Source organism: Aspergillus vadensis (assembly GCF_003184925.1).
Source record: "Aspergillus vadensis CBS 113365 unplaced genomic scaffold BO88scaffold_19, whole genome shotgun sequence".
In the NCBI taxonomy this organism is placed as follows: Eukaryota; Fungi; Ascomycota; class Eurotiomycetes; order Eurotiales; family Aspergillaceae; genus Aspergillus; species Aspergillus vadensis.
In genome coordinates this window covers 455884-468396 of record NW_020292057.1, presented here as the reverse complement: position 1 = coordinate 468396, position 12513 = coordinate 455884, and the positions used below count along the sequence as shown (strand labels likewise).

The 12513-nt window shown below is 49.2% G+C and overlaps 4 protein-coding genes across 4 annotated transcripts; 3 read left to right on the top strand and 1 right to left on the bottom strand.

Annotated features, from left to right (window-relative positions):
- Positions 1-99: 99 nt before the first annotated feature.
- On the bottom strand, positions 100-5114 carry BO88DRAFT_369648 (ABC bile acid transporter). The gene is made up of 4 exons (XM_025704147.1): positions 4702-5114; positions 3838-4641; positions 1006-3781; positions 100-956 (listed from the first exon to the last, which is right to left on the bottom strand). Exons 1-4 carry the CDS (start codon positions 5026-5028, stop codon positions 238-240), a joined length of 4626 nt encoding a protein of 1541 aa, XP_025560690.1. The 5' UTR covers positions 5029-5114; the 3' UTR covers positions 100-237.
- Positions 5115-6983: 1869 nt separating this feature from the next.
- BO88DRAFT_489627 (Zn(II)2Cys6 transcription factor) lies at positions 6984-8832 on the top strand. Its single transcript, XM_025712714.1, has one exon. The coding sequence runs from the start codon at positions 7050-7052 to the stop codon at positions 8808-8810; it is 1761 nt and encodes a 586-aa protein (XP_025560689.1). The 5' UTR covers positions 6984-7049; the 3' UTR covers positions 8811-8832.
- A 573-nt stretch (positions 8833-9405) lies between these two features.
- BO88DRAFT_345561 (cupin domain-containing protein) lies at positions 9406-10171 on the top strand (the record flags this gene model as incomplete). The annotated part of the gene is made up of 3 exons (XM_025703299.1): positions 9406-9762; positions 9871-9936; positions 10007-10171. 3 exons carry the CDS (start codon positions 9406-9408, stop codon positions 10169-10171), a joined length of 588 nt encoding a protein of 195 aa, XP_025560688.1.
- Positions 10172-10947: 776 nt separating this feature from the next.
- Positions 10948-12102, top strand: BO88DRAFT_427489 (phosphatidylserine decarboxylase family protein; the record flags this gene model as incomplete). Its single annotated transcript, XM_025709015.1, has 1 exon — positions 10948-12102. The coding sequence occupies one exon, from the start codon at positions 10948-10950 to the stop codon at positions 12100-12102; it is 1155 nt and encodes a 384-aa protein (XP_025560687.1).
- Positions 12103-12513: the final 411 nt, after the last annotated feature.

Here is a 12513-nt window from a genome sequence, read left to right as displayed (position 1 = left end):
GCTACATTTGTGGACTCCAATTACAACTAAGATGTAAATGCGATGATTTTTGGGGTAATGTATTCGGATTAGTCACACAATTCACAGCAGGATCTACTAGGACGAGTAACTTGGAACTGTAATTGTAGATCTTTCTTTTTGTTAATGCAAACAAGAACTTCAATGGTAGCTTACTAAATGCACGACAAGATCTAAGGAGCGGCAAGCATCAACAATCTAAACGTTAATGCTCATGGTTTATGACCCCAAAATCATCCGTCTCAACTCCTCTGTCTCCCCACTTTTGTTGACCATATCCTGGAAGATGCCATCCTCTGTTTCTACCAACTCTGCAGGGCTTCCAAACTCTGCCGCAACACCATCCTTCATGACCAGAATGCGGTCAAAGTCGGCCACTGTACTGAGACGATGAGCAATCACCAGCAGCGTGGTGTTCGTGAATGCCTCCCGAATGGATCGCTGGATCAGAATATCTGTCTCCATGTCCACCGCGGAGGTGGCTTCATCGAGGATGAGGATCTTTGGGCGGGATAGAATAGCGCGCGCCAGACAGAGCAGCTGTTTCTGGCCCTGTGATAGGTTCGATCCGCCCGAAGCAACAGGCGAGGATAAGGACTGGAATATGTTGGTGTTTCCGATATGCTCGGAAGCGGCAATGGTGGAACTAGCACCAGAGTGATTACCCTGGTCGTCCTTCAACAGTGGCGTGCTACTTCCGGAGGGGATGAGGTGTACACGCGCCAATGCTTCTCGGACTTCCTGGTCGCTGTATTGATTCAGGGGGTCGAGGTTGGACCGGATGGTACCGGAGAATAGAACAGGATCTTGGGGAATGATGGCTAAGCGGGTACGGAGATCGTGAAGTCGGATGTTGGCAATGTCGACTCCGTCGATGACGATACTACCCTTACGGGTGTCCAAGAAACGGAAAAGAGCAAGAGATAAAGTGGATTTGCCTGTCATTGTTAGTTGGATAAGGAAGAGGAAATGCTGCAGGCAACTTACCAGCACCTGTCCGGCCGACGACCCCAATTCTTTGGTTCGGCTCCGCAGTGAAGGTCAACCCCTTCAGGATCGATGGTAAACCTTGTGCGTAACCGACTTCAAGCTCGTCAACCTCTATTCTACCCGTCTCGGGCCAGCTGGCCCTAACGCTGGTGCCGTCTGGGTTCTCGATCCGCAAGTCTCGATACTCGAAGATGCGCTCTGTTGCATTCATGAACAGCTCAACTCTTGTCGAGATTTGGATAGTGAAGGCAGTCAAGAAAGTGAAGCTCAGTGCGAAGGAGAGGGCAAATCCAGCCAAGCTAGCATCGATACCTGGGGTATTTATCACGAAGGCAGCCACAGTGGCTGGAAATAAAGCGGCCACAAATCCCACATGAAGATGGAGCCAGCTGCCCAGATAGCAAGCATACCATGTGCAGGCGGCGTACGTGTCGATGAGATCGTACATCCGTTTATTGAATTCTTCGGTTTTGGCAAATGCTCGAATAGTGGAAAGCCCAGTCAAGGATGCAGCAAAGTGTGATATGACCGGCGACTTGCTATTGGATTCAATGCGCCTGATGTTTCGTGCAGCAGCAAGGTAGCTCCGTGCTATAAAGGCGCAAGATGCCAGTAGAAAGATCGCAACCAAGACCATAAACGGTGAGATGAAAATGGCTGCAACCAATATACCGACCAATTCCCAGAGCGTTATGGCAAAGTAATAGAACATCTGCGGGAGCTGTGAATCCAGAAGGCTGAAGTCTCCTGTGAAACGGTTCAGAATTCTTCCCGTGGGAACTGTGTCGAACCATCGAAGAGGTGCATGGAATACGCTGTGTAGCATATCTTTGAATATTCTCCGTGATGCGCGGACGGCTCCATAATACAAGTTGAATACCCGGCTAACGGCAACTATCACTGACAAGGTCGAAATGAGGCAGTACAACCCCAGATAGAACCACAGACTTCGGTTCTGAACGTTAATCGGGAGACTGCTTGACCTGCTCATGCAGACTGTATGCGTTGAATAGCCTGCCAACTGTATCTGCGGGTTGTTGTGTTGAGGGCATGATGTATATTGAGTCGCCCCCTGCTCATCGCCATAGGCATCTGCCCAGATCCTGATCCAGTAATTCCGAGCCAAAATCAATGCCTGGAACAACGCGAACAGACAAGAAAGAATTATCCAGAATGACCATCCTCCGGTTGCCTTGAGATACCCGGAATAGACTGACATCTCGACACGACCCGTGGCTCTCTTCTCCGCCTCAATAAGTTTCTTCGGGGGCCCCTTGGGGGCGGTAGGAGCAGAGGCAGCCGGCACTGTCAGCTCCTCTTCTTCCTCAATCAAGATCTCCCTGTTTTCTGGTTCTTTTATAGAGTCGAGTTCGCCATCCGCCTCTAGCTGGTCCACAGAACCTGCGTGTTTGAGAGTTCCGTCAGCGGAGAGACTAACAGCATATTTCGCTCCGGACAAGGCAAGCGACACATGATGAGTGGCGACAATCCGAGTTCTGCCCACTGCGAGCTCGCCCATTACTGCGTTTTCATAGACATGCTTGCCCACATGAGCGTCGAGAGCGCTAAAGACATCGTCCATGATGAGAATTCCAGCGCGTGAATAGATGGCGCGTGCCAGACTCAAACGCCATTTCTGTCCGCCACTGAGACTGATTCCCTGAGCGCCGACTTCGGTCTCATCGCCATCCTCGAACAAGGCCAGATCGGTTGTCAGTGCACATGCTTGTAGCACCTTCTCATATCTGACCGGATCAAAGGGTAAACCAAAGAGGATATTGTTCTTGATCGTGGCATTCTCAATCCACGGAGTTTGGGAAACAAAGGCCATAGCCGTTGGTAGGATCCAGTTGCTAGCAGTTGCCTTGTTATCGAAGCGCTCCTGGGGACAGACATCTCGCGGGACATGGACGTAGCCACCCAGCACCTCCACCTCTCCCAAAATAGCCGCCAACAGTAAGGACTTTCCCGATCCCGTCGGGCCCGAGATAATACTGAGAGCGTTGTTCGGAAATACCAGGTTGAGATTTCGCAATGCGAAACGGTCGGCTGCTGCATCCTGAGCATCGCAAGGGAAGGTCACGGATGCATTGTGGAACGAGATGACCTCTCCCGGATGTGTGTTTTCTTCTTGCTCTGGCGCGCGTAAAAACTTGTCGATTCTGTCGGCACTCACCTGGGCGGTGATAACAGATACTAACAAGTAAGGGATCCGCCCAACAATGCCCTCAAGCTGGAGGAACAGACTGATCGCTGTGAACGCTACAGAAGGTAGCAAGCTTCCGTGGATGTAAGAATATGTCGTAAGAGACAAGGCCGTCAGGACAATGGGCGTAAACTCCGAGCCGATCGTCATATAAATATTATCGAGCCTGCTGCTCCACAGAACTGACAATTCCTCTTCACGTACAGTTTCAAGCTTGTCTGACCACACATCTTCAGCAGCGGAGAATTTGATTTGTCGGATACCATGCAGAGCTTCCGTAGTCATCGTGGTGCGTTTGTCCCGGATGTCCATCAGGGCCTTCTGCTTCTTACCATAGCGCTTCGCTAGGTATTGGTTGATGGGGAAAAGGACCACAATACCGAGAAGGCCAGCGCACAAGCTTTCCCATCCAATGAGAAGCCACAAAAACGCCACTGTCACCAGCATTTTACCGACAATGTTCACACACTGGGAGCTTTCGGACGCAAAAATGGCGATTTGGTTGCAGTCGACCGCGAACATATTGATGATGTCTTGTTCGGACTTGGAGGGGCCATCCTGACCCGACTGGGAGTAAAGAACAATCAGTAAGGCAAACACACAAGAATTAGGGCTCTTGTTACCTCTTCAATCTCGCCTCCTTCAGCTTTCGGTGGGTCGGTACTCAATTTCTTTCTCAACAATTTACGATACACCAACGAAGTCAAAGTCGACCGCAAGGCAACGACGATATAGCCTCTTTCCCACCACATAATACGCGAGTCCACCAGAGTGGAGCTTAGGGTGGCGATCCCGATCATCAGGACATATTTCCAAGCAGTCGGATCACGAACGTCTGCATTCTCTCGTGACTCCATGTATTGAAGAAGTTGCAAAGTTGCGAATGACGGCCCGACATCGAAAAAATTGGAGATGAGAACTGCGGCCCATTGACGCAGAAGCTGGACCCGAAACTGCCAGAAGATGCGGATCCACAGTGGTTGGGCGTCTGTCAAGGCCATGGCACTGAAATCGGTCGAGGCTTCCTTGGAACGGATAGCATGATTCATAGTCGGAAGATCTTCAGATTCTAATGCTTCTTTGGCACCTTCGGACATGATCTCAGGAGCCCATATGAATCTCAAACGAGACCAGAGGCTAACGGTCATCTCTCGGTCTATTTCCTTGCCGTCATGGTCGAAGACAGCCGGGCGCCGTTCCACGCACCATATACCCGCGACCAGGGCCAGAAGAGTCGGCAGCTGCACTCCAGTCAGGATAGTGGTGGTGCTAGTTCTTCTCACGTCGGAGACATTTTCGCCAGCGAGAACGGAAAAGGCAATGGCCCCAATCAGAAGGATTGTTGGCTGCTTCCATAGCACGCTGTCGAATTTTGCAACTGGGTGTGTCTGGGTGAGTGAGTCTGCGAATTGCACCAACAGAAGTAGCTATGGAGTGTGAGCAGTCCATTCCTAGTGTTTCTCCGATAGTGGGGAATGTCGACGCACCCATGCTGGTGGCAGCAGCCAGATTCCCAGTGAAGCGGACCCCTTTGTCTCATGAATGCTAATTGCCGCAACGATCAAATTGGCAAAAGACAGACCCAGACCACACAGACTCAGCAGAAAAATAGCGATAAAAGGGCGTTGGTTTGACAATTGAGTGGTGGATTCTTTTGTGGCAATTCCATCTTTATCCTCATACCGAATGTCGTCGGGGTTCGCGTGTCTCCTCCACCTCGCGTGGATCAATCTCTTGGCCGGCGAGATTGTCCCCAACGAAATCAGGACAAAGAGAACAACCGCCGCCTCTCCGGGGGCGATGGAAGGCACCATCGTTCGGACAGGATTGTTAGATTTGGTATTCTCTGTGTCGAAAAATGGCAAGCAGAAGGGCCCTGGGTTTTTAAAGAAAGATGGAGAGATGATGGCGAGCTAATTTCCTTGTGCATGGCGAACGGACGGCGCTACTGCAGTCAGCGAATACGATTCATCTGCCAGTGATAAGCCGCTCCCCCGCGCGTTGCCTGTCCGGGAGTCCGACGGAGCTGAGGTGACTCAACGCGTTCGAAGGATGCCGATAAGAACCTGGATTTGCTCGGCATGACTCAAAATGGATGAATTAAGTAGAATCTGGACCCTAATGGAAAGTGAGGCAGAAGCGGAGATCCAACGGGAAGAAAGAGAAAAATGCCGGGATCTTCTGGCCGGCCATGGGAGGGAATCCCCCTGATTGGCCAGCTCGCGTCCGTTGCGCGTTGCCCTCGCTGCCTGGGGCGGTCAGGGCTTTCGCAATCAAAACCTTCAATGGCGATAAGCTTGTAGGGAGCATACCTCCATTAAAACTAGTAGTAGTCAGGTAGGACAGTCGATCCGAACATCACACAACATCCGGTGTCACATCTCGCTATGAACCACAGCATACCGTGGTCAGCGGCACCTCTCTCTCCACTCAGTGCACGTCCCCCCTGCTGCGCCTTCATCTCCTCGTCATCACCGGTCACCAGATCATTTCTTATCATTTAATATAGAGCGGTAATAATCTTCATGTCCCAGGATATATGAACTGTCACCTCCTCCTCAGCGTGGTATTGGACAACTGTAATTTCCTCATTTCTCCGGGCGGTTCATCTCGACCCTCAAATCACCGGAGCTGTTCAGCCTTATCACGCAGATACCCCGCTAATGCCCCTATCTTAGCTACATCTTCGGTTGGGACAAGCTTCGCCTAGCCTCTTGGCCGTTCCTGTCCTTCGTGTCGATAACGACGATCGGTTTTCTAGCCATCCCGACCATGGTCGGAGCTGTGGTTACGCATGCCTCCTAGAACACGCTGCGTGTCGGAGATAAGCATGCCCACATCTTTGCCACCTCATAGGAGCCTATTACTTGAACATGCTCAAGACCGTGGGCTCTCCAGGTTAGGGATGAATGCACGAGCTTCATCATGCTTCCACTTAGGGAAAGTGATAGTCTTACAGGGCAGCTTCAACATTGAGACATTACTTCAGACTAATTACTCATTGCAAACCGACAGCAGCACACAGAAGGGTGCTGGGAGAAGACCTTTTCCTTCTGTCCTTCTGTTCTGGTGTCTAAAGAAGGCTGTCAAACCTACTTCTCCGATGGTATCCATCCGTCTAGACTAGTACCCACCCCTGAAGCCAAACTAGGGCCTGCATCCGTGCCCCCACACGAGTAAACATCAGAATGGATGCGTGCGCTATCAACACAATTAGCTACTGTGGTCTTGCCGTCAGATTTTTCACTCAGCGCACGTGAAGGTGCTCCTCGAATGAAGACACAGAAGTTTATCTTACTTGCTTAATATATGTTGTGCGATCATGATGTCTGGGTCACCGACGTGAATCGAGACTGCTAGTCCCAAGAGAGAATTGAACTTCCAAATCACATTTCTAGCTCGATCACTTGTTTAAATTGGTATACGACCATCCTATCAATCGGCCAACTGGCGACCATAGCTGCCATGAGCTGGGTCCACCTGGATACTGTCATGATGAACTGCGTGAATTTGCATATACATTAACCACAACATCTCTTAGTTAGCAGCAGCCATGCTTATTAAGCCTTCTATTTCTTACAAATCTCCCTTCTATTATCATGCAATCAGAATCATAAAATGCTGTTCTTTATGAATAATACACTCAGCTCTCACAGGGTTCAGCAAATGGGATCCACTGCCCCGGTCCCACCCGAAACTCAAATGTCGCATCGACCTGCCGTTCCGCACGCCTGCTAACTCTTGCGCTCGCCTGGGCCAACTTTAAAAGAAGAAAGTCGTGCAACTACACTATGATCTCCAAAGGATCTTCGTTGAATACGCGTGAACGACCGTCATGAATGAGCAGATAAATAAAAACAAGAATAAAGCATCTTTCAGGTCTCAGTTCGGATGTACGAACTGCCGACAAAACAAAGTCAAGTGCGACGAGAAAAAGCCGATCTGCACCCGATGCTGGGAAAAGGATCTACAATGCCGGACAATATTTCGGCTGAAATGGGAATCAACTTATCGAGAACAAGGTATCGCCTTTGGCAGGTCTAAGCTGAATCGGAAGCCGGTTGATCAGCGGAAGAGCCCAACTGGTGTTCCAGGACTGGGTTCAACTTTTCCCAAAAACACTACATGGCTTGCGACTCCGACTGTCCAGCCTTGGACTTTTGTGAATACCGATTTCTCATCGATACGGCGGCTTTATGCTGATGAGCAAGGATGTGCCGAGCCACATCTTCTCCCGGCAGTCGATGCCAGAACAGTCCTTGGAGAGTTGGAGCCTCGTGAGCTAATCTCGTCATCATCAAAATCGCCACCCCATTTTGGCTTGTCAAAGAATATACGAGAAGCGATGTTACAGAATTTACAATCACCTCTTTCGTTATTTCCGTCTTTAGATGACTTGGGAAATCAAGTACTGTTCGACTATTATGTGAACCAAATATGCCCCCGCACAGTACAGAGCCCTCTGTCCATGTCACCCTTTGCATCTGTCATTCTTCCTTATTGTGTATCCGCTCCACCCGCAGTCCTGCAGGCAATACAGGCGCTGGCCGCTTGTCACTGGTCACAAAGCGATCCAAGGTATAGCGAACTCTCTCTGCGACTAAAGGCTCGGGTCTTGAACCATCTTCGACATCGTCTCAATACCCATCCCAAGGAAATAGTCACTGAAGACCCCGAAATCTTGGTCGTGATGATGTTCTTATGCTTATATGACATTGTTGATGACTGCAATCAGCAATGGATCATACATCTCCAAGGAGCAAAAGATATCATTCGACTACGCCGGCGACAGCAAATCGCGTCGAAAGGGGCCAATCAAGAAGTACAGCAAGACGCAGTATCATCTTTTACCGAGCTTTTCTTCGCTTTTCAGGACGTGATGGGGCGAACTGCTTGCGGAAAGGCGGAGCTTTTCGGATCGACTTATTGGCGTGACGAAGACACGACAATAAATCCCTGGATGGGCTGCAGTCCTGCTCTTGTCTCTATCCTATTCTCAATCATGGATCTAAGTCGGTCTAGACGGCAAGTCATATCCATAGAAGGTCACGAAATATTCAACGCCAGAGCCGCCTCTCTGATCAACAGACTGAAAGGTATCAAGCCGGAGTCGCAAATCGATGGCGACAACCAAATCATCCAGAGAATTGCCGAGTTGAAGAGAGTGACTTCCATTGTCTATCTGAACAGTGCATTGTATGGTTTGACACCATCCGACTCTATCACCAAAACCTACGTCCGCAGAATATTGAAAGATGTTGTTGAGTTACTTGCAATGGAGCCGTCGTGTCAGGTCGTCTGGCCTCTTTTCGTCGCTGCTGTGGAACTTGATCCCCTCGACTTTGCAATTATGCTGGATCCGGATACCAAGAAGATGACGGACGGGCGAAGGCTTGTCTTGGAGTTACTCATGAAGATGAGTAAAAGCAGTGTTTCTAGTGTGACTCGAGCGCGTGTGGTTATCGAGCAGGTGTGGAAGTCTCGCGACTTTTGTTTGTCGAAGTCTTCGCGGGAAAGGTCACCAGCGTCTATCACGGATTTGAATGATTGGGAAGAGTATGTTATGCCCGTTAGTGATGCTTTAAGTTTAGCGTAAGCGGGTCAGCAAAAGTCCGAATTACTCGTACGTTTATTTCTTATGATATTTTCTTATACTCTGGTCCGAAAGACATACAGTACAGTATAGGCGTATCCGAGCTATTTGCCCAAGGACGGCGACCTTTTAGTCCATGTCTTCGTTCGGAAGCTTACCCTTTATCATTTCTATCCCTCATTTGAATGAACGATAAGAGCCACAAAATCCACCGCCATTAATTTGCACGATCTATGCCATATAACGCACCGGCTAATGCCTTTTAACCTCGGATCCCTGCATGCGGGGTATTCTCACGGCTCGGGAATGGCATGAAACAATCGGAAAGACACTCCACTCCGCATGACGGAATGTACTACCGATAACCAGATACCCAGGAAAGTTCCACTAGCAGGTTTTGTATACTGGAGTTAGTTCACCCGCCGACCTTATAAAACCCCATTCGAGATTGGAGAATGATTGGATCATACCCCACTTCCTGCTCCTCTTCTGCAATATCCTTTAACCTTTACTACTAAATAAATAGACGAAGTACGTTTCTATAACCGTCCTCACCAGGCAAATACTACTATTGCATTTGTGTATACACATTAGAAAGATGCTCGTCAACAAAGTACCCCCCGAAACCCTCACCGTCCCTCCAACAACCTATTCTCCTAACTCAACCCGTCCAGTCCTCATCTACAGGGATGCCTTAGTCGACAAGACGCCCCAAGGGGCCTCAAGTGCCATATACCAGTCTGAATGGGTGTATGGAGGCCACTGGAAGATAGCGGAAAATACGTTGGCAGCCGTCCCTCACTACCACTCCATCACCCACGAGGCGTATGCTGTTATACACGGAACAGGGACATACAGGCTTGGAAAATCTCCCCTTGACCCCGAAGTTGATGCCAATGGTGAGGAGGTTGGTGTCGTGTTCACTGCTCGTGCGGGGGATGTTTTTGTGTTTCCTGTATGTTTTGTCCCTAGTAGTCTGCCTCTCTCTAAATATAAATGGAGAAACCCAAATCGAAACCCAAATCGAAAGACTTGTATTACTGACAGAGGTGTGTCTATGTAGGCCGGTGTCACGCATTGCGTCACGAACACCTCGGACAATTATGAAATTATTGGGTGGTATTCGCTGGTAAGCTGCTGCTGATGCTGCTAGTTAAGCTAACACGTTGTTTTGTTTCGAGTTGACTTTCTAATGGCAGAATGACAAGAATTCCCGAGAGCAGCCATGGGACTACGAGGAGGCACTTGACTCACCGGAGGAGACGGACAGGAAGCGTATTGTCTGTGAGTCGGTGCCTACGCCGGTTCATGATCCCATCTATGGAAAGGAGGGGCATTTACCTGTCGTCTGGAAGCGAGACTGAGTGTCTTGGTTGTCGAGCCGGAATGATAGCTTAGGAACTTGATCTATACCATCTGTCTTCCTCGGTATTGCTATCCATACGTTGGATATTAGTATTCATAAGGTCGAAGTCAATTTGGCATATCCCTTTCAAATACATTTGGTCGTTGATTACATTGGAGTTGATGCAGCTCTTCTTACCTTCACAAGCGAGCATTGACAAGTCCATTGGATATATGCTATTTTCCATTGACCTAAGCAAGATGACGCAGTATCACGTGAGTATCGTGCCACAAAAAGGTCAGTTGTGTTACATGGAACTCTGTACAATGTGTCAGTCGGACTAGGTTCTTGTGTCAGCATTTGCCCGATTTATTATTCTCAAGTTCCTCGGTGGTAACCGCTACAAGAAGAGTGTAACATAACAGAAGCAAAAACATAACCTGGTCAATATGAGACGTTATCAAAGCTGAAGTCATGACTGCTATCCGTGGGAGCTCTGCGCATTGCTGCAAATAATTAAAATAAGAGGGTACTAATGTAGTAAAAGGTTATGCTTACTATGGGGCTAGAGCTCCGACGCAACGATCGTATTACCTCAAGCTGTGCCCACCCATGGGTGAAGGGAGGGGTGAAAAGAGAGTACTAGCAGGACCACATGTGTTCCACTTGACAGAAATTTTGGCATAAAAGCCCATCAGCACCCTAATATGATTGATCAACTTTTGCTTGGAAATAGACTATCCTAGTCCAACCCCTAAACAATCACACAAGACCCCAAGCTCCACTTGTATCATCATGGACTTCATCAAGAATGTTGTGTTGCAAAATACATCCACCAACCTCAACACAAGCATCAAGGCCTTCAAGTCCTTGATCGAGAGCGACCCCAAGCTCTACAAGCTCACCACAGAAATGTTCACGCAGACCCGCCCGGGAGATCCAAACATCCCTAGCAACCTCGCTACCTTCATTGTCCAGTTGAACAGTCTTGTTCGAAGTGTGCCCGGGTTTTCTACTCAACGCTGGGCCAGCAGTCCCTTGACCATGTTCATTGAGCCGTACATTCGCACACCATCCGGCTACGAATTCTTCCTCAACGCAAAGGTCAACAATGCCTTCCATGGCATCCTCAAGGACTGGGGCAAATTTCTCCGCAGCCCAGAATCAGCAGCCGTCCTAACCAGCGAGCCTAATGGCTGGTTCAGCCCCGACGCTCTCGCCAACATGCGCGATTTCGAGGAAACCTTCGTATGCGATCCAAGCAAGCCCCATTGGGGGTTCAACTCCTGGGAGGAATTCTTCAACAGAGAGCTCCGTAAGGGTGCCCGACCAATTGCGGAGCCAAACAACCCCGGTGTCGTTTCTGCTGCTGTCGATGGGGTCACCTATAAATTCGCGACCAATATAAAAGCTAAAGATGAGTACTGGCTCAAGAATCAACCATACTCACTCGAAGATATGCTCGATGGAGATCCGATCGCCGGGCAATTTGTGGGCGGTACGGTTCTCCAGGTGTTTCTTGAGCCTACCGGCTACCATCGCTGGCATGCGCCTGTTGCAGGAGTTGTCGTCAGAACTCTGGAGATCCCTGGGACATTCTGTCCTGCTCAACGGGATAATACCAGTCTAGACGACTGGGTTTCCGAATCCCAGGGCTTCACCGTGCACACGGCTACTCGACACCTGATCTTCATTGAGACAGAAGATAAAGTGCTCGTGTGCTGCTTGTTTGCGGGGATATTGGAACGTGGCTCGTGCGAGACGACGGTGCTACCTGGGGATTATGTAGAGAAGGGCCAGGAGCTTGGAATGTTCCATTTTGGGGGAAGTACGCATTGCCTTATTTTTGGACCGCAGGTCAGGGTTAATCGGAAGGATACAGAAGATATGAAGGTTGGACAGGAGATAAGCCGGATATCTCTGGGTAAGTTTGGTGGAGTATCTGAGTGAGGTTGCAATGTACCCCAAAGCTTTCGTTGTACCAATTTGTGCGTCTAGCCCGATTCTGGAAGGTCTGGTCAATTTTAGTGAATATTAAATGTTACGAGAGTACTATACCTTTTATTTTTAGCCATCACAGGTTCAGAAATCCATGAGTACTACTACGTTCTTCATGCCAACTGGTGTGTGAATGTGACGGGCGGCAGGATATAACATACTCTTGGTGCTTACTAGTATCATGATGCACGATGGTTTACACTGAATGAAACCATGTGAAGATCAAATGGAGCGGTCCTCCGAACCTACCTCGCTATCTGTTCAATCCCTGGTCGCGTCAAACAGGGCATCGTTTGTGTTTGTGGAGCACTACAGTCGTTAGTGGAACCTTATGGATTTACAAGTATCTAACGGCTACTTCAA

Bases quoted from the DNA above. Each gene is read 5' to 3' on its own strand.
- BO88DRAFT_369648 (XM_025704147.1), bottom strand. From the start codon at position 5,028: ATGGTGCCTTCCATCGCCCCCGGAGAGGCGGCGGTTGTTCTCTTTGTC. The intron at 3,782-3,837 runs GTAACAAGAGCC...CTTTACTCCCAG, and splicing joins AAGGAGGCGAGATTGAAGAG to TCGGGTCAGGATGGCCCCTC. The intron at 957-1,005 runs GTAAGTTGCCTG...TAACAATGACAG, and splicing joins CGTCGGCCGGACAGGTGCTG to GCAAATCCACTTTATCTCTT.
- BO88DRAFT_489627 (XM_025712714.1), top strand. From the start codon at position 7,050: ATGAATGAGCAGATAAATAAAAACAAGAATAAAGCATCTTTCAGGTCT.